The following is a 19,848-nucleotide window of genomic DNA, read 5'->3' on the forward strand; positions in this document are numbered from 1 at the left end:
TGACTTTGTAGACACTTTTTTAACATAACATACTATGACGTTTTTAAATTATTTTTTGACATAATATATTATGACCTTTTTGGACATTCTGTGCTTTGAGTTTTTGAAACAATATTTTTGACATACTATACTTTGGTGTTTTTGACAGTGTTGTTTATTCATTATGCTGTGACTTTTTTTTAAATAATTTCTTTGGCTTATTATGACTTAAGATTTTTTTTAGCATAGTACACTACAATTTTTTTTTGCGTAATATACTGACACTTTTTTTTACATACCATACTATCACTAGTACAGTACTTACGCTTTATCTGACATATTATACTCTGATTTTTTTCACACTATTTTTGATATACCACACTATGGCTTTTTGACATTTTTTCTGACGTACTGTAACTTTTTAGACAGTTTTTTTTTTACATAGTATACTGTGATTTTTTCTTTTTTTATATTTTCACATTTTAGAGCATTGTAAACTATGACATTTCTATTCATGACATACCATAATATGATATTTGTCATTTGCTATTAATGACACAATACAGTATGAAAGTTTTTTGATACTCTATTATGACATTTTTTATTTTTACAATGACCTCTTTTATGGTATAATATGCAAATATTTAATGAAATATGTTAAGGCATATTATACTGTGACATTTTCATTAGTTTTTTTCACATATTATTTTTTTAACCTAATTTTTGGAAACTACACCATGACATTTAAATCTTTTTTTGTGACATAGGATAATATGATTTTTGTTTTAAAAACAAATGTCTTTTCATGGCAGATAATACTATCACATTCTCGTGGCGCACTATAGCATGACATTTCTGACATACTATGCAATAATGTACTTTTTTTAAATGGTATTTTCAACTATGATTTGTTTTGTTTTTGGCATTTTCATGAGACAATGAGTTTTTCAAAACAATGTTAAAATATTCAACATTATGCCATGGTGTTGGTGGCTGAGTGGATTAAGCTGACACCCCTTGATTAAAGAGGCAGTGTCCACGCTGCAGTGGCCTCGGGTTCGACTCCCGCACAAAGCCCTTTGCTGCATGTCATTCTTGCTCTCTCCCTCTTTTACACTGTTGATCTGTCCTATCTAATAAAGGCTAAAATGCCAAAAAAAAAATCTTTTAAAAAATGTTATGCCATAAAAATGCCAAAACTTCAGTTCTGCATCTAAATCCTGGGTTTAAGCTCATGCTCAGCATTAATATTTGACTTAAAATAAAAAATTGGACATTTTGAAGACATTCTACTTTGGTTATTTTTATGAATTTTTCATTTCAAAAACCAAATTTTAAGACTTAAAGGATCTGCATGGGCCCAGCTGCTCATTCAGATGCTTTAAATTATTTGGGTTGATTAAGTTTCTCTCAGTGTTTGCACCAATATAGCTCAACCTTAAACACTTGTGAGCAGGGTATCTAATTGTAAAAAACAAAGGCCTGATTACAAATTAACGGATATGAGATTTTATTTTAATATAAAATACATAAATAAAGCATCTGCAGGTGGCCTCAGGAGCATGTGCACATTTTCATATACACAATTACATATATGTGTAGAACTCAAACACTCTACCAGGCATACAATTCACCCCACAAAATAAAGTATAAAGAAACTAAATCATGGTAGTTGCAACCAACTGTGAATGGGGTACATAGATAGACATAGACAGCTCTGTGCTTAAAAAGTTTACCCTGGAGTTTCTGATCATAGAAGTGGTATTAAACTGACCATAACTCATCTGTTAACCATACAAACTCCTGACTTAAGATCAGTGGATCAACAAGACACTAAATGACGATATGTCTCTCATATGGTGCAAAAGATCTCCCATTTGCAAATAACAAAAAAGAAAAAGAGTTTTGTTCCAGGATTTTTAACATGATGACTTTACTTTTTCAAAAACGATACCACTATGTTTTGGAAATAAAGTCTTTCATTTTTCTTATCCTCTCCACTCCAGAAAAGCAAGATAAACAATTTTGACAAGTTGAATGCAGCCTGTAACGTAGTAGATTACAGTATTATTTAGTTTCCTTATCTCCTGGGCTCTACTGATTGCACATTTAAACATCTGACCTTAAACATAAAATGAGTCTCTAATACTGTAACTTGGACCTGGACCTGCACTCAAGATTTCTTTGGCCAAATAAATTTAACTGTTTAACAAACGACTGCCAAAAGCATTTTAACATGAAAGTCACGTTCTGTTAAACTGAAACATTTTGCGCTTAGATCACTGGAAAAGTTATCAGAAGTGAGAACAGATAACAATCAGACTCTGGGGAAAGGGAGCGTCCCCATTTCAACAAAGGCGCACTGGGTCAAACACACAAACATACCACGTATAGTCCGCACAACAGAAAAATGTATGTATAAACCAACATTCCTCAGAAAAACAATAATAGTGCTGTTTTTCACTCCCTTGGTGATGAAAAAAAGACTGTAAAATCATCTTTTATCTGCCTTAAAATTGCTTCAAATTAGCCGCGCAATATGGCACCAAGCATGGAGGAGTGACTCCCACAGTAACGAGCACTTAACCCTCCACTGAAAACTATTGACCATGCAGCATACGCCACATAAAAGCAGAACAGATCGATATGTTAGGGCATTCACCTCCCTTTGAGTTTTTTATAAAGCCTCTGTACACCTTAGACCTATTTTATCTCAAAACATAATTCTTTCTCGCATTTAACCACAGCATTCAGACTTGCCGCTAAAAAAAGCTTGTAGAAAAAAGTGATATTTTGCTGTTTGTCCCAAAGACAAGAAACAGCCAACAGCCTCTTAACCACGAGAACTTTCACTAATTGCGTTGAAATTCGTGTTTGTGGGCAGACTCGGACAGTAATGTGTTGGTCAAGAAGCCGTTGAAGCAGCACTGAGGGGAGAGGAGCTCAGATAAAGTCGGGTTAGGGCAAAGACATCATCATTATCTTATAGAAAATTACATGGCAGCGAATAAATTTGATGTGTGTGCGAGCGTGTCTGTGCGTGTGTCTATGCCGGGGGAGTTTTGAAAGCTCCCCAGGCGTGGAAGCAGCGGGTGAAGCAGTGGGGCTCGTTCCCCTTGCGCACCAGACGCAGCTTCCTGGGGTGTTCAGTGTCTTTAGAGCGCATGTGCTGGATGTAAACCTGGAGAGGAAAAAGCATTACTAAGATGTGGATATCACCTAAACATCTGAAAACAAATTTACATACAATCAAAAAAATCACAAGCGCACTGTAGGGCTGTGGGATATGACAAAATGTATCATCTAACGATAAAAAAAAAACATCCATAGTTTCATATTCTACTAAATCGTTTACGTCATCTGATAACGCCTTTCATCTGTCCGTGTCGCCCAGGCGGCCTACACAATGCACGGCACCAAAACAAACATGGAGGAGCTGGAAAGTGATACTGAACGTGAGGATTCAGCAGAAGACACTGAAGTTTCCTTTTTTTTTGGAGCGTTCTGGACCTTGACTTTCAAGTTGCATTTTGTGACCACGGAGCACCACATTAACTTAGTTACAGTTGCTGTTTAACTTTCTGCTAACCCTGACATCCTACTGTTGACTGGACGCTTCTAGTCCACAGCAAAAACATTACATTCCTGCCCGAAATGAGCCAGGTCCTTCAAAACAAAAGCACCATAGGTTCTGCTTTAATTTTTCTAATTATAACTACACTTGATTAAATTTTACCATAAGAGTACTTTATTTAACTTTATACTTTACCTTATTCAATATCATAAGTGTTATATTAAACTTTATTTTAACAGTAGTTTCATTTCTCATTTTTCATTTAAGTGGTTTAAAGTGGTTTAGAGGAGATTTCAAAATCTGAGATATACAGTATATCGCGATACAGGGTAAAAATATTGTGATATTATTTTTTTTAGCCATATCACCAGCCCCAGTGCGCAGATACACAAAGTGCAGTTTCTCACTAACCTGGCAGGCTTTGAGACTCAGTTTGATCTCCACCTGGCTGGTCTGAGTACCGACCCACATGTACACCTGAGGCAAAGCAAGTTTATGGAGAAGAAACACAGAAATGAATAAACCAAAATGACCGCCTTGTGGTTGTATGCCTCTGCAACCCAGTCAAGTTTCTGATATATGCAGTGAAAACTTTGAATGAATTTTGTGAAAAAGGTATTATTTTACAGCAAAATGGAAGTTATAACTATCATAACTACATCAAACGGATTCCACTGTTGACAGATTTAGACAAAATTAAGATCAATTCTTACCTCACTTCCGTTGTCCAGCAACATGATGTCGTCATCAGCCAAGTCGTCCTGACAGAAGTCTGAGCACTTCTCTGACACAGAGAAATAACCCTTTTCATTCGAGCACCTGAGGGAGGAAGAGGCAGAGGAGGGGAGAGAAATTAACAGTGAGGCAGTGAACAGTAGATGAAAAGTAGAAAGAAGACAGATAGATACAAAGAGACAAAGATCAAAGAGAAGCAGAAAGTTTCACATTTTGTTGTATAACATGACACACGCTTCTTTTCACTCGAATGATTAAGTTGTACCTACTCGTTGAACAGATAATGTTCACTGACCTGAAGAGCCGAGCGTGTTTCATATAATCTGCATCTTCATCGTACTGCTTCTGAGAGCCAATCCCCACCCAGAAGAAGTTCTCTGGCTCCTCCCCCTCATTTATTACCTTTGAGACAAATACATTAATTGGTTTGACAAAATATTGTTTCAAGCAAAATCCATTGTTTAAGGAATATTAAAAAAAAAAAAAACAGACACTTGGCAGAAGCTACATTTAAAATTTCTTATAAGGAAAAATTGCATATTTTAAGTAGCAGATTCAAGTATTTGAGTATTTAAAGTTGCACACAGATTAAAAATGAAAAAATGTATTAATGGACATGAAAATAAGAAATATTTATATTCCAAAATGAGGCACATGTGCATAAACTTCTACCTGTTTGCTGTATGTGTCATCAAACATGCTGTTCATGATGTCCTCAGCCAGTTTGGCTTCGTCAGGGTCGGCAGCTCTGCCCACCCAAGTGTAAACGATGCCCTGATTGTCTGTGCTCTCAAAAGGTACCTGCAGGAACACATTATGCTGTTACACAGTGACCATATAAATTCATATAAATAATACAAAAGAAGGATTTACAGGAGAAATGTCTGACTGGGCTTGATATAGTTAGTTTTGTTTTATTTTATTATTGTTAGATAAGGAAAAAAATCACAACCTTGAGAATGAAGCAGAACTCTGAGTTAAGGTTACTGGAGTCTGTTCCAATCTGGATGGTCCTGAGAAAAAAATAAAAGGTAAAAAACTGTCATCAATCATAAACTTCTCTGGAGGAATGTTATGACTGTTGGTGTGAATCAGATAACAGGTGATAACAACGCTTTGTGTACCTGGTGCAAAGTGCGCTGCCATTCGTGCGGATGTGGTAGAGGGAAGGCTGAGCAGAGTCAGTCTTCTGTTTCCTCTTCCCTTTGTGAATGATGAACTTCCTCTTGAAATGGGACAGGAACTTGAGGTTCTCTTGTTGTTGGGTCATACGTACCACCTACACAGCAAGAAGGGCTATGGTTATTAATTCAGTATAAAATTGTAAAAAAATAATTCTAAAAAAGTGTGATTTTTTTCTATAGCAGGAGGATGTCCAAGAGTGTGTACAAAGATATCTACCTTCAGTTTTCCGGGGAAAAGACTCTCAAACTTCTTCTGCAGCGAGAAGGTGAAAGTGAGCCAGCCCATGTTGGACGCCTGCCTGCCCTGCCAGAAGTACACCACACACTGGAAGTCCTCCTCTGGCTGTTTGTCCTCTTCCTCCTCTGCTGATGCGCCTCCTCCTCCTCCTCCTCCTCCTCCTCCTCCTTCACCACCTTCGCCCTCCTTCTTCTCCTTCTCATCTTCTTCATACTCCACAGGCACCCAGTATCTGAGAAAGCAGAGTGAGATTAGAGTGAGACGATGAATCACTCTGACAGAACAGCATCAAACTGGTGGAGTCGCCTTTTTCTGTGTTTGAATGCATAAATGTGTATATTTTTATTAAAAAGAAACTCTTGCATTTTTCAACTTGAACCCTGTTTTTCCATGTTTTTATGTCTAAGTGACTGGTGGAAACAGCAGTTTTTGAAATGGGTCCAGCATTGAGAGAGAGAGAGAGAGAGAGAGAGAGAGGTGCAGCCCGCAGCCACAAAACGAAGTAACCGCTCAGAGCATGTTTGTGTGCTGTTACGTTCTTGTTTTTGTCACTGACAGGCTCAGATTATTATTCCAAATGTCTCACAATATTATGGAAAGGGTGAAATGTAGTGAAATGAAATGTTTTTCCACACCTTTCATTTCTTCTTGTCTGTTTTGTGTCCAAGTCTCCCTGATGAAAAAGTCTCATTCTGAAATCTCGTGGCCTTTTTTACATTGTGGAAATCTGCTAAATATTTAGCCTTGGCATCAAAAATCCTTTAGATAAGAGTAAAATACTCTTTCTGTACTCAGCACTCTTTAATTCCCACTAATGTTTCCACTGCTGTTTTTCCAGCAACACATCACCTCTACTGAGACTTCAGAAAATGACTTCTCCTTTAATAAGACTTGGTCACAAAACAGATCGGAACAAGTGAAAAGTACTGAAAAATGTTTTCTGCAGGGTCCTTTCTGAAATGCTGTCAGAGTCTGTGAGTGACAAAAGCAATCACCTTTACAGGGTTCCTGCAGCTTAAGGCATGTTAGATTTAAGACATTTTAAGATTTTTTATATGCCATTTGGATTAATTTTCTAATAACCAAAATTGAAGGACAAATTTATTTTGCCCAAATGTTAAGTGTGATATAAAACATGAAATGTCTTTGATCTAGTGAAAATTTTATTTATTTGCATCAAATGTTGGGGGAAAAAAAACTTAAGAACTTTTCTGAGTGACACACACGGAAGACAATAAATATATTATATTATCATAAAAGTATTTTTTAGGTTTACCAACCAAAGAGCAAATTATCTGGCAACTCCAATTTTCTTGGAGATTTTTGTGTTTTTCACTCTGCATGTGAAATTCAGCTACTTGGACTCCCATCATTGCGAGTTTAAATAGAGGAATTTATTTATTTATTTATTCATTTTAAAAATAGATGTTATCAATTATTTTGAGATTTTACAATGTAACGTCAGAAAAAAACAATTCATAAAATCCTACTTTCCATGTCTGTGCATTTTTATGACTTTTGAAAGATTAGTGCATGTTATTTTAACACCAATTTAAGCCTTATTTTTAGATGAATGAATTCAATGCCTTTTAAGACTTTTTAAGGATCTGTGGAAACCCTGTCTTAATAGATGTTAATTGACACGGTGCACCTGCCCTGAGTGGTTCCACTGAAGCCTGTTTCACCATCTTTTAAAAAACAAATGAAAAGGATGTTTAACCCTTTAAATCATCTGAGTGATGTGTCTGGGTTACTGTTTCCCCTCAACCTTCAGAGCACAGTCACACAGCTCCTTACCTGCAGAGGAAAACGTAGCAGTCCTGGGTGTGGAAGTGCCCAAACTCCTCCTCAGGCAGGCGAGCAAACTTCTTTCCCTCCAGCACAAATCCCTCCATGCCGTCCAGGTCCTCGTTCCACTCCTCCATCAGCTGTTCAGCCTGGATGGAAAAGGTAAACATGTAAGAAGTGAAGGCTAAAAGAAGGGTTTTTTTTCTGTAATTTACCGATCAATTAAAACAGGGAGTATAAAGAAAAAGAATAACTGCATGTGTTGTTACCTCAGTGAGAGGCATGGCCGGCTGCCTGGGAAGGAAGAGAGCTGTGAGGTCGGCCTTCATCTGGTCTTTTTGCTCTGCGTCTTTCTTCACCTGAGAGACAAAACAGACATCAAAACATAAATTAGACACATTTAAGTTCATAAGTAGCATTTAAAATGTGAACTGCTATCCGACCATCAACATTTAGATTTTTTGAAAACAGATACACACGCATGTATCACTGACCTTGCCCTGCAAGTTGTCCTTCATTTGTACTGTCTCAGCTGCTCGGGTGTAGTCCACCTTCAACACATCATCCCAGTTCTTAAATTTGGACTTAAACACCTATGGAAGAGGAAAAAGAACAAAGTCTAACTTATACTCATACACTATGTAAAACAATGGCTGTCGCCACTGTGATATCACACTGTGGTTTGTGGACTCCTATTTTTAAGTCTTGACTTTGGTATTTTGGCATTTATATTGTATTTCCCAGGGTAAAAACTGAAATTAACTATTTAAACACCAACATTGTAATTAATACACTGTATAGTTGCTTTCTTCTTAACAACAACAACAACAACAATAATAAATATAATAATAATAATAATAATAAAAATAAATTTTACTTATAAGGGCTTTTCACGGTACTCAGACACTTTACAAAAGTCAAAAATTATCCTAAAATAGAATACACTAAAATGTACAATAAAATACACAACACATTAAAGTTCATGACATTAATTACACATTAAAAGCAGTTTTGAATGGGTGGCTTTTGATAAGTGTTTTGCGCTGGGAGAAATTGCGCTGGGAGAATTGTGCACAGGTGTGTTCTGGGAACAGAACAGAAGTGGCCAGTGTGGTGTTTCATACATCCATTTATACATCAATTCATGACAGACTAAAACCATTATCATACAGTTTTCACTACCCACAGTCTCATGTCTGCAGCAGCAGCAGTATTTAAAGTGGTGCAGTATTACCTGACACTCGGTGCCCTCCAGGTTGCGAGTGACGCAGGCATGTTTGGGCCGGTGCAGCATGGAGCAGATCTCCTGACCCAGTTTTAAGGCAGCGGCGCGGACGAGACGTGGAGACTTCCTCCCGATCCAGATGAACACGTCAGACCAGCAGTCCAGGATGTACACACACTTTGTGTCCAGCAGAGACTGAACCTGAGGAGAGGGATGGAAATATGGAGAAGATGACATTGTTAAAATAATAATAATAATAATAATAGGATATGAAAATTTTAACCACAATTGTGGCATTATTTCAGTCATATATCATGCATTCTGGTGAATCTGCAGCAGATAAACATACCAGTCTGAGCTCTGGCAAAGTGTCCAGCTTGATCTTGTGGTCTTTGTGCTCGACTGACAGCTTGTAGTTAATCTGTGGCAGCTCCAGGTAGCCCAGACCCAGGCCCACCTACAGGACAGTGATGAAGAAAACACCAGGGAACTGTGATTTTTTTGTTTAGCGATGCCATCTGTTATCATCACTACCTGTACATCAGGCACTCACTTTTTGGCCTCTTTTCACCATTTTTAATCATCTCCTCTTGTGTAAGAAATTCAAGTGTAAAGATAAGGGATGCACAATGATATTGGCACATCATCGGTATCAGCTGATAGTGGTTTTAAAGTGAAATATTGGAATCGGCCAGCATGCTGATTTCTGCTAATATTTTTTCTGTTTTTATATTCAAAGTGAACTAGTAGAAAACATCAGATAAATGATACAGCACAGGTAACAAAACAAGACATCAGCATATCAAATATCAGCAAAAAAATCCAATATCCTGCCTTCCTAGTTAAAATGGAAAAAGACCAGTTTTAATGTTGACATGGTGTTTACTAATATTTAACATGTCTGACTCTGTTACTATAAAAGTAATTTTTAATTAAGCATTTTTTGGATTTGGCCTATCCCACATATTGCACATCATCGTGGGCAAAAGAGTTCTCCAAAATGCCAGCAGCCGGCCAAACAGCTGATTACTCATTTGACTCTACCTGCCAACTTTATTATACACATTTTTTATTCTAATAAAAAAGCTTTGATTAACAAGGACCCAGACCCCCTTGGTGGCTACTTTTCCCCACAGGCTGGCTATTGCACTTCCTCGTGGAAAGCCCTGGGGCTATTTACAAAAACAAAGTTACAATTACATGTGACTTTACGCCTGTGATGGAGCAGAAAGCTCAACAGTAAGTCCTACACACCTCCTCCAGCTCTGACCAATTTGCATTACACCTACGCTACCTTAATACTGCATACACACTTGTACTGTGGAGAACATTAACCTAAAAGGATAAAGTACGTCTAAGATCAGAACTGTATTAACACTATTAAAAAGACTTACCTTGTATAGTTTGGGTCTGATAGGAGAGAAGTCATCCGGTACATGTTTCTGGATCTCCTCGGGTTGTCCTCCCAAAACCTCCCAGAACTCTGGAGGCTCCTGGTTCTGTATGAGGGTTGTGATTTCTGCCTTCCCCTTGCGCTCATTCTTATTGATCTTCTCTGCAAATAACCTGAAGACAATAAAGTTTTAGTTTAGTTTTCGCATATTTCTTTTTTATGTTTAATTGTGTTCCTAACCTGGAAACAAACTTGAAAGCAGAAAATGTTTACGTTGGTTATTAATGTTTGTCCCACCTGGCCTTTGTGGTGCTGCTGAGAGTTGCATTGCCTCCTCTCCAGATAAAGATCTCCAACCCTGTGTCCAACAGGAAGACATACCTGACAAAAAGAAAAAAGACAGGATGTCAAGGAAACACTGCTTTAAGTACCACACTTAATGAGACATTGTGCTCTAATCAAACAGCAGCAGGAACAAAATTAGCATCAAAACCAATGCAGGTCTACAGCCAAGGCTGGGATTATGTCAAACAGAGAGAGGAGGGATGCAAAGCATTGGAAAGCAGTGAGTGCGTTTGCTGGAGGGTGTGGCAAACCATACAAATGTACTGACTGTGGTGTACAGGACAGAAAGGGTGTGTCAGAGTTACCTCGGGTCGAGGGAGGAGGCCTTCAAAGGTACAGACTCCAGTCTGATGTTTTTCTTGCCATAAACTCTGTACAACCTGATAAATATAAAGAAGAATTAAAACCTGATTTCTAAGTTTCCAGGCTGAACAGATTCAGTAATTTACATCAGAGCAAGCTCAAAGAATAACAGCTGAATGTGCAAGCTGACAAAATTATTTCAGACTCCAAAAAAAGATTTGTGTGACTTATGTGTCTGATAAAATTACTATAATTAAAACCAAACATGAATAATATAATACATGTTAATCAACATAGAGCTGATAAATGAAAAAAAAAAAGTTCCTTCCAGCTTACCGGACAGGGTAGTGTGTGTCCTCCACAGTGTAAAATCCACTGGCTGTTCCTCCCTCAATGTAGGAAATCTCATTGTTGAACACCTGCACACAAGACAGAAACTGTCATTTACAAAAGTACATAGCGATTGGAGGTTTATACAGCTACAGATATAGTTTCTGTACCACATCCAATAAAAGAAACAAGTTTTATTTAAAGGGCAACTTCAGTATTTTTCAATCTGGACCCTATTTTCCCATGTTTTTGTGTTATACAATGGAGCCAGTCATTTTTGAAACTGGTGCAGAACTGAGAGAGAGGTCTGCAGTCAACAGCAGCGAAACAGGCAAGAATGCAGCTGCTCGGGGCATTGGCACTCTCATTTTATATCGACAAAATATCTCCTATATTTATACAATATATTTTGTTTTGTCACTTACAGGCTCAGATTGTAATTATAAGTGTCAAAACAAAAGGCATATTTAACAAAAAGGCGCATCTCCGTAGGGATCCTTTGCATAGTGTTGTCAAAGAGTAAGATCCTTTTTGTTTGATCAGAAGCGGCTCAAAAATCACTATCGCCAAACACACCAGACTCCATTTAAATGAGAAGTCATTCAAGCGTGTATAGAGACAGCATATTTTTGGGTGAATTAACAACATCAGGGATAGTGCAAAGACAAACCATAATGTTGTCAGACACTTAGAATAACAACACGAGCCTGTCAGTAGCAAAAAAAGCACTTTTGTGGATGTAAAATCAGGGTGTGAACATGCCACGTTACATAGCAGCCTTTTTAGCCGCTGCCAGTATCCAGCTCTCTCGCTCAAAACTGGATCAATTTCAGATCTTGTTGTTCCCCTTAATCACAAAAACATGAGAAAATAGCATCCAGGCTGAAAAATCAAAGTTACAAGTTAATGTTTTTCTTTAAAGCACAGTTATTTTACTTAATGCTAAGCTCAGATTGATTAAGTTACAAATATTTTGGTGCTTTGAAAGATATGCACTCAACAAAATCTAATATATTATTATTATAGCTTATATGAATGTCATGTTTCTACATACAGCACTGAACTCCTCGCTTTCGTCTCCCATCTCCTCCCGTATCGTCCTGCACTCTGCTCCAAGGAAATTTCTGAGGTTGACGGCATGGATGGCAGAGCCGGCCTTTTTGTCCAGAGTGGCATCCTGGCCGATCCAGTAGAAGATCTGCCAGTTTAATGCACCGTTGTCGTCCAGGTAGGTCTATAGTTGCAAAAACAATAAATGTGAGAAAGATTTCTTTGCACATACAGCACACAGAAACTGACATATGTTCCAGCTAGAGCAAGGAATAATCTCTGTTGTTTGATTAATTAAATTTATCTAACGATAATCTAAGTAATGACAGTGTATCTGACACATAACAGATTGGATGTGTTACCTTGAGGATGATGTAGCAATCAGCCTCGTAGAACTTGCCATGGAAAGTTTCGTCCACTTGTAATGGAATAAAATTCTCTATCTGCCACACCGTTAGACCAGGAACCTGCAGGACAGGAAAACAAAGACACATATACACTGATATCTGTACAATGCAAAGTAGAGAAATCAGATTTCACATGTGTATAACCAAACTTCCAACCAAACCAAAGTTCAAAAAGAGCACACATAACAAAAAAAAACACATTACCTGCCCCACATCCTCCATAAAGAACTCAGAGTAGTCCAGTTGAGGTTTCTCTAGACTCTTGTCCCAGCGCCGAATCTTTAAATCAGCATATTTCAAATCCCCGTTCTCCTGCAAAATTAGCAGATTTTGGTTGTAAATAATATATAAATGAACCCTTTTTATTTTTCTTCCTGTGGGGGGCTGTGCAGCATTTCTTTTTTTTCTTACCTCTAAGTTCTTCTTCTCCTGTGCAACATCACTCATGCCCTTCAGCACCTGCTTTGCCTGATCGTCCTGAGAGCAGTCTTTCCTCCTCCTTAGCCTCATCTTTCTCGCCAGGGGATCTCGGGGGCTGGCTCCTGGACAAAGGTATACACACACACACACACACACACACACACACACACACACACACACACAGATTTAAGCTTTCAGGATATACAAAGGTTGTATTTACTGTAAAATAAAAGGCAATAATAATATACATTCATGTATATACTCAACATACAGCTCTAGACATAAATATTCGTACCTCCTCCAGCAGCAGCTACAGTTGCAGGCGAGGCCCCGGCCAGCCGGAGCTGGTTCTGTAGCGAGAAGTCAATGTTGTACCACTCTGCACCTCTGTCCACTGGTTTAGGAGGCATCACCAGGTTGGGGTTCTCACGCACATCCAAAATCTACAAAAAGATACATTAACAGGAAGATATATATAATGTGTAAATCTTTTCCTTGATGAAATCTGTAGATGTTAACAAACATTACAGAGTGCTTTGTTTACTTTTTTTAATTTGTCTAATTTACAACACCACTATATAATAATTTCAAACATTTCCTCATGTTTTTCACAATGTCATATGGATGTCAAAAAATTACATTCACTTTGCCCAACTATATCCTATTCCTTTACTTTATGATATCTTAGAAATATTGTAACATTCTTAGTTGTAGTCAAAGCATGAAATCGGGCTGTATTTATTAAAGTAAGTTGTGAGGGGGGTTACAACCAGGTTACTTCAATCCTCTTTTGACACTTCAGCAAAGTCATCGAATTGCATTAATCCACAATTCACCCTGTGTAAATACTATTTATGCCCAGTATTATCTGAATACTTTACAAGTGGTGTTAGTCTTGTACCTCTAAGTCAGTCAGGAAGTGGATGGCCTCAGGCAGCGTTACCAGGCGGTTTTTATTAAGCACCAGTTTCTTTAGCTTGCCGCACCTAAACAACAACACAAAATAACATATTATTTATATACCCACATTTTCTTGTGTGATGAAACAATTGAAGTTCGTCAATAATGTCGACAAAGGGCAGACAAGAGTGAAGGCAGAAGGATAAGATAAGATAATGTTTTTAATCGCAAAGAAAATTCTTGTGCCACATTGCACCAAAAACAGAGCATCAAATAAGTGAAAATAAAATACAAAGTGTCTAATAATAAAGTATAAAAGTAAAAAGTAATATTGAACCTGGAGTTTGAGTTTGCTGGCTTAATGAGTTACATTTAAGACATCTTAATTCTGCAATTTTAAAGGTATTCTAATCCCCAACCTATCCAATTGTGCAATCACATCTCTGATACGCAACACACTCACAACCCAGATCATTCTCTCTGCTATGACCTTATCCGAAGGCAAACCCTCGATTTTGTCTCTTGTTTAATCATTTGCTATGTCTTGCTAGTCTGTGATATGCATTCTGTATGTCATAATATTGTTAAAATTGGGCTTGTAAAACGATTCTAACAGTATCAGTCTAGCAATTCAGAAAGAAATCTCAGGATTTCCATCAGTGGTTTATCAGTCACAGTATTCTCAATCTGTGTGTTTGTTTGTGTGTGAAGCTCACCTGCATAGTCCTTCTGGGATGAGCTCCAGGTTGTTGTTAGCGGCCATGAACTCGGTGAGGCTGGCCAGTTTTCCCACACCTGGTGGAACTCCATCAAAGTCCAATTTGTTAGAGTTGACATACAGCTTCTTCAGCTTGGCCAGTTTACAGATCGCAGACTGGATGGAGACACGAAAGCAAAGTTTTAACGTGTGACACCTTACACAAACTATAAAAAGAAATGTACCTTAAAAACGGCTTGATTGAAAAAACAGAATCCCAGGCAGAAAATAAACCAAACTGATCAATCAGTTGTCAAACCCACTTGCTCTTTAAAGATTTGGTTTGCCCAAATTCCGATATTTCTCTGTATTAAACCATATAGATAGTTTACCCAGATTTTGAGGAATTCACTTCTTAGATTTCTCACATCATCCAAACATAATTAAATCTCATCTGTGGTTTAATATTAACGCAACTCTGGCTACACAACTTTATAAACACTGATAGGTGAAAAAGAGCCGCTTCTAGAGACAGCTGTGTAATAATAATTACAGCTCTTACAGGCAGTGAGGTGAGCTGGTTGCGGCTCAGGTTAAGCGTCTCCAGCTGAGTCCACTGGTCAATGCAGAGGGACAGTTCTGAGATCTGATTACTGCTCAGGTTGAGTCTCTTCAGACTGCCCAGGGAATAGAGGCACTCTGGCACCCGAGTCAGGTCGTTACATGACAGGTCAACATCTGAGAGAAACAGGCAGAAGTGAGGAAACACATGTTTGTAAAAAATTACTGAACAAGGAATATGAGGATATACAAAAGTGACACCTTTGTGAAAAATGTACCACAGTGCCAAGAGGAAGAAGTAAAAAGGAAAATGGGCCAGGTCCCGAAATAAGCAGTCTGGAAGAAACAAGAGAGTGGTGTGTGAGAGTACGTGATTACCTGCTAAATGTGTCAGACCCTCCAGGCTGGTGGGCATGTTGCTCTGGGTCCTCTGGGTGTTTCTCAGGTGGAGAGTCTGTAGAGCCACCATAGCTGGCAGCTGGCTGCTCAGACACACAGAGACAAAGTCAGTCAGATTAGAAATTGAACGCGTATTGTATATGTGACACATACTGTATATATTCTTATTGTAATTCTTACTTATGTGTATCTCTGTTGTTCATCGGAGTATTGCACACATATTTAGATTTTTTTTAATATTTTGAACTTACTAGTTTTATAAATTTCATAACAGCATAGGGCACCGTTTTATACTTTACAAACTCAGCACATTATCCATATTATAGTTTAAATATTCACATACTAATGCTAATTGTCTATTACTGTATTTCTTTACATTCATATGTTTACAAACATTTCTCGGTATTAAGATAAAGGTGTGAGGTCATGGAAAGAAAATTCAGTCTTTTTACCGCAACTGTGCATGCATCAGCGGGTTGTTGTTCAGTGTGAGTGTCTGCAGGTGAACCAAGCGTCTCATCTGCGGCGGCAGGCTGTCCAGTTTGTTGTCGCTCAGGTCCAGATACAGCAGGTCTGTCAGGTTGATGAACAGCTGGTTGGGGATGGAGTCGATGCTGTTGTGGCTCAGATTCAGCACCAGCATGTTCCTGCTGTTCTCCAGGTCCCTGGGGATCTCTGTCAGCTGATTGTAACTCAAGTCCTGTGGTAGAATAGAGGGAAATGTATTGTGTTTTGATGAAATACTGTGGTGAAGCAATTAAGTTTCAAAATCAATGAAAAAAGAGGAAGCACATTGAGTGTCAAGTTAAGGCAAAGGGCCAGAAAATAAAGAAAGGAAGCATGTTGTTGAAATAATTGTGAGTGGACTGTGAAAGGAAGTCTTTAAGGGTATGATAAGCAGAGGAGGAGGAATCGTGTAAGATTATCATGTACCAGCACAGAGAGGTCATCTAGCTGAAAGATGTCATCTGGGACACCAGAGTTTTTCAGGTTGTTGGCTCTGGCTACCACCGCCTGCACACAGAGAGAAACACATTTTCAGCACTATTGTACCTCCAAACTGGTACATAGCCACAGTCAAAATCAATGGTGCTTATGCTTATGGTTAGAGGAAGAAACTGGCATGTGCTTTATGTGTATCTTCTTATGCATGCGTGGGTGTCACTTACCCGTAGGTTCGGTAAGCTGGAAAGTTCTCCATGTAAAGTGGTCAGGCTGTTGTGACTCACTGAAAGATGCTCCTAAAAAAGGAAAAAAGCACAGAGGTTTTGTTTACAGTTACACAGTTCACTGCACTGCACTGTACACATAAAACATAATTTAAAACTCCATAAATACACTCTACAAAGAGCCTGGATCACTGCTGTGCAATATACTTCTTGCTCTTAAGCTCATTTGTCTCTAAATAGAATGATTCAACTGCAAACAGGATGAAAATCAAGGCAGATAAACACTGCTCAGACAATGTGACTCCTATCCATGATAAGGGACTAATCTTATTTACCTGCACCAGGTAAGATCAAGCATGTTAGCGTGGCATGCTGACTGAGGCTTTGGAGGTTTAGATTTGATAATCCTTTTAAAGATATTAGGGATTTAAGTAGAGCTTTGTGTGCTCTTAATCAGGTGAAGTTTCACAGGTGACATGCACCACTCTGCTGATGTGATGTCCTTTGTTAAAGACATATTGGGTATAAAATCAGTTGCTTTGACTCATCAGAGATTAACAAAACTGCCATCAACAATGCAGTAAGGGATAGCATATAAAATTAGATAAACATGGATTGATAAGACAACAACAAGCAAGAGTGCAATAGAAATACTACCCTATGACTATGACAGTGTTACTATAGCCATAATAATGTTGGCATTGATAAAAACAAAAATGACAATATCAAAGAACAGTACATGAGAGTCCATTCATTAGACAACAGAGCAGCTTCACCAATGTTATGAATTAATGGATTACCATTCAGAGATGTGAGGACAAGCTAATAACGGGCAAATAGCCCTGAATGTCTCACCAGCTTCTGCAGAGAGGCCAGCTCCTCTGGTAGGTAACACAGTCCTGTTCTGTTCAGTTTCAGCCATCGCAGACTGCTCATACACTTGACGTGCTCTGGGAAATATCCACCCTGTAAACACAGAGAGGGGAGCGAGATAGGAGATAAAGAAGAAGAGGAGAGAAAATTATTTCTGACACTGGTGTTGACTTTATCAATGCCATGTCTATGGTATGTTAAATTGTGATGGTATTGGTGCAACCAAAAAAAAAAAACCTGGTGACATTTCTTATCATACACATTCCTGTCTGTTATTTACCAAAATAATCTGATCTGGACATATTGACATAAGACCCCAGATGTAATCTTACATGGAGTTCTGTTTAATTGCAACAGGGAGAGACCATTTCATACCAAAATAAAAAAAGACTATTTTTAAACTGTTAACATTTCTTATGAAAAGTTTCACATCATTAACAAAATGTATTAAATGCTGCATATTAACTTAGGGATAGGGAATATGCAGATATTATATAAACACCATGATATGAGGCTAGATCTAAACTTAGATTTTGATTATTATAATATTTTAAGTGTTAACTTAACCTGCTGCATTAGAATGAAGTGGTGTCATTTCCAGAACTTACCACACTGTTCTATTATTTCAATTTATCGACTCAGTCATTATATGTACATTATTGCTGATTATTTATCCAAAACCTCATTGTGTAGCCTAAATGTTTTTGTGAAAGCATTAATAGTCAACCCTTTAATGTGATCACAACATCAATATTAAAATATTTAGTCAAAAACATAGTAAAATTATTATTTTTTTCTTATCTCCCAAGCCTACATAAACCTTGTCAATACATAAGAATGAAAACAATAAATTTAATGTATATGTCTATGTAAAAAGAGTGTCATCGCCCTTGTTGATTTTTCTGTCATTATGGGTGAGTGTGACAGCTCAAATTGTCAAAAAAATCTCACTAATTTACAAATCAACTGCCCGAGTAAATACAGTATAGATTTGGCCAGCGATAAACGTTCAATCCACATTATCTTTTAAAGTCAGGGTAAGAAACCTGAAAAACTACAGTCCTCATGATGTACGCCAGGAAATGATTTCATCTTCCGCTGTCTGAAATTAGATCATAAGACATTCTCTAACTAATAGATTAAAAAATAGCCACTTCGCCATCTTATCTGTACTACTTTCATACTAACATGGCAGCTAGCGTTATGTGGGTTACACAAATAGTTGTGTCAGTCCAAAAACATGCCAGATGATCTCAGCTGCCACTCCTGCCAGTCGGGCTGTTTTTACAGTCTCCCAAACTTAGCACGCAAAGTGTGTCAAAACCAACAAGTATGACGATGTTGAGCCAACAAACTGTACAATAATATTATTGTTCTTAACCACATAGTTTGACAAAAATGTCCCCACTCTGCGCTTGTGACAGTTAGCCAACACAGAAGCTAAATTAGCATGCTAACGTGACGTTGAAAGCAAGTTATACGTTAGCCTCAACTACCTAAAATACTCTAACCGCTAATAAAATAACTTTAAAAAGTACTATTCACAAACTATTTCCCCTAAACAGAGGCATGTTAACAACCAGGCAGGACGCTTGAAGCCGAGACAGCAACTTTGTGTATGACAAACATTTGACAACTGACTAACGCCCAATGCTAGCAGCGTTAAGCTAAGCTAGTTGTAGCTCAGCCTTTAGCCGTCTGTTGTTGAGTCTCTAACTTACATTAGCTCTAGCTTGCTAGCTAACCGCTTTAGTTGCTAAACAGCTATGGATGTAAAATCAACGAATACTGTTTAAAATCCTTACTTTGAAGTCGTTTCCACTAAGGTCTACCCCCCGGATGAAGGGAAGTACTCCGGTGGCAGCCATTTCTGCTTAGTCTCAGCTGCTCTGCCCTCAACTGTCTATTTTGGTCCACAGGCAGGGAGGGCTGTGGCTGGCGGACTACTTCTTCTTCGGTGGATTTTTAAACGACACCTCTGCTGCGGCTGTAAACATTAATGATGCAGCGTCCCCCAGTGGTTAGGGATTGTTCTTTATTTATGGCTGTGTTGTGACCTGTGAAAACCTGAAAAAAATTGGGAAGAAGGCAATGAGCAACTTGACCAAAAATGACCAAAAAAACGAGAAATAAATTAGTAAAAAGTACAAGAAGAATTACCTGAAAATTAACACAAAAAACGAACAAACAACAAGCAAGGAAATTACCTTGAAAAAAGTGCTTCTAAGATTATAATAAATCTGTGAAGAATTTTAAATGTGTAATAATTATAATGAAA

At 38.0% G+C, this 19,848-nt stretch overlaps 1 protein-coding gene across 1 annotated transcript; it reads right to left on the reverse strand.

Moving 5' to 3' along the window:
* Positions 1-1,472: 1,472 nt before the first annotated feature.
* Positions 1,473-19,463, reverse strand: flii (FLII actin remodeling protein). Its single transcript, XM_042505021.1, has 31 exons — positions 19,376-19,463; positions 17,553-17,663; positions 16,698-16,769; positions 16,462-16,542; positions 15,981-16,228; positions 15,508-15,611; positions 15,131-15,306; positions 14,588-14,745; positions 13,873-13,957; positions 13,267-13,414; positions 12,963-13,093; positions 12,756-12,863; positions 12,507-12,611; positions 12,149-12,328; positions 11,101-11,183; positions 10,767-10,841; positions 10,414-10,497; positions 10,118-10,289; positions 9,073-9,180; positions 8,733-8,924; positions 7,993-8,091; positions 7,768-7,857; positions 7,508-7,647; positions 5,690-5,942; positions 5,413-5,567; positions 5,241-5,301; positions 4,961-5,089; positions 4,584-4,690; positions 4,267-4,372; positions 3,965-4,030; positions 1,473-3,160 (listed from the first exon to the last, which is right to left on the reverse strand). Exons 1-31 carry the CDS (start codon positions 19,436-19,438, stop codon positions 3,026-3,028), a joined length of 3,825 nt encoding a protein of 1,274 aa, XP_042360955.1. The 5' UTR covers positions 19,439-19,463; the 3' UTR covers positions 1,473-3,025.
* Positions 19,464-19,848: the final 385 nt, after the last annotated feature.

Source organism: Plectropomus leopardus, chromosome 17 (genome assembly GCF_008729295.1).
Source record: "Plectropomus leopardus isolate mb chromosome 17, YSFRI_Pleo_2.0, whole genome shotgun sequence".
Lineage (NCBI taxonomy): Eukaryota > Metazoa > Chordata > Actinopteri > Perciformes > Serranidae > Plectropomus > Plectropomus leopardus.

What these genes read in the sequence shown, in the direction of transcription:
- flii (XM_042505021.1), bottom strand. Translation starts at nt 19,438, where the DNA reads ATGGCTGCCACCGGAGTACTTCCCTTCATCCGGGGGGTAGACCTTAGT. An exon ending in TTTTCCCCGGAAAACTGAAG is followed by an intron (nt 5,568 to 5,689) that starts GTAGATATCTTT and finishes CTTGCTGTGTAG; the next exon opens with GTGGTACGTATGACCCAACA. An exon ending in AGTTCTGCTTCATTCTCAAG is followed by an intron (nt 5,090 to 5,240) that starts GTTGTGATTTTT and finishes GTGTTCCTGCAG; the next exon opens with GTACCTTTTGAGAGCACAGA.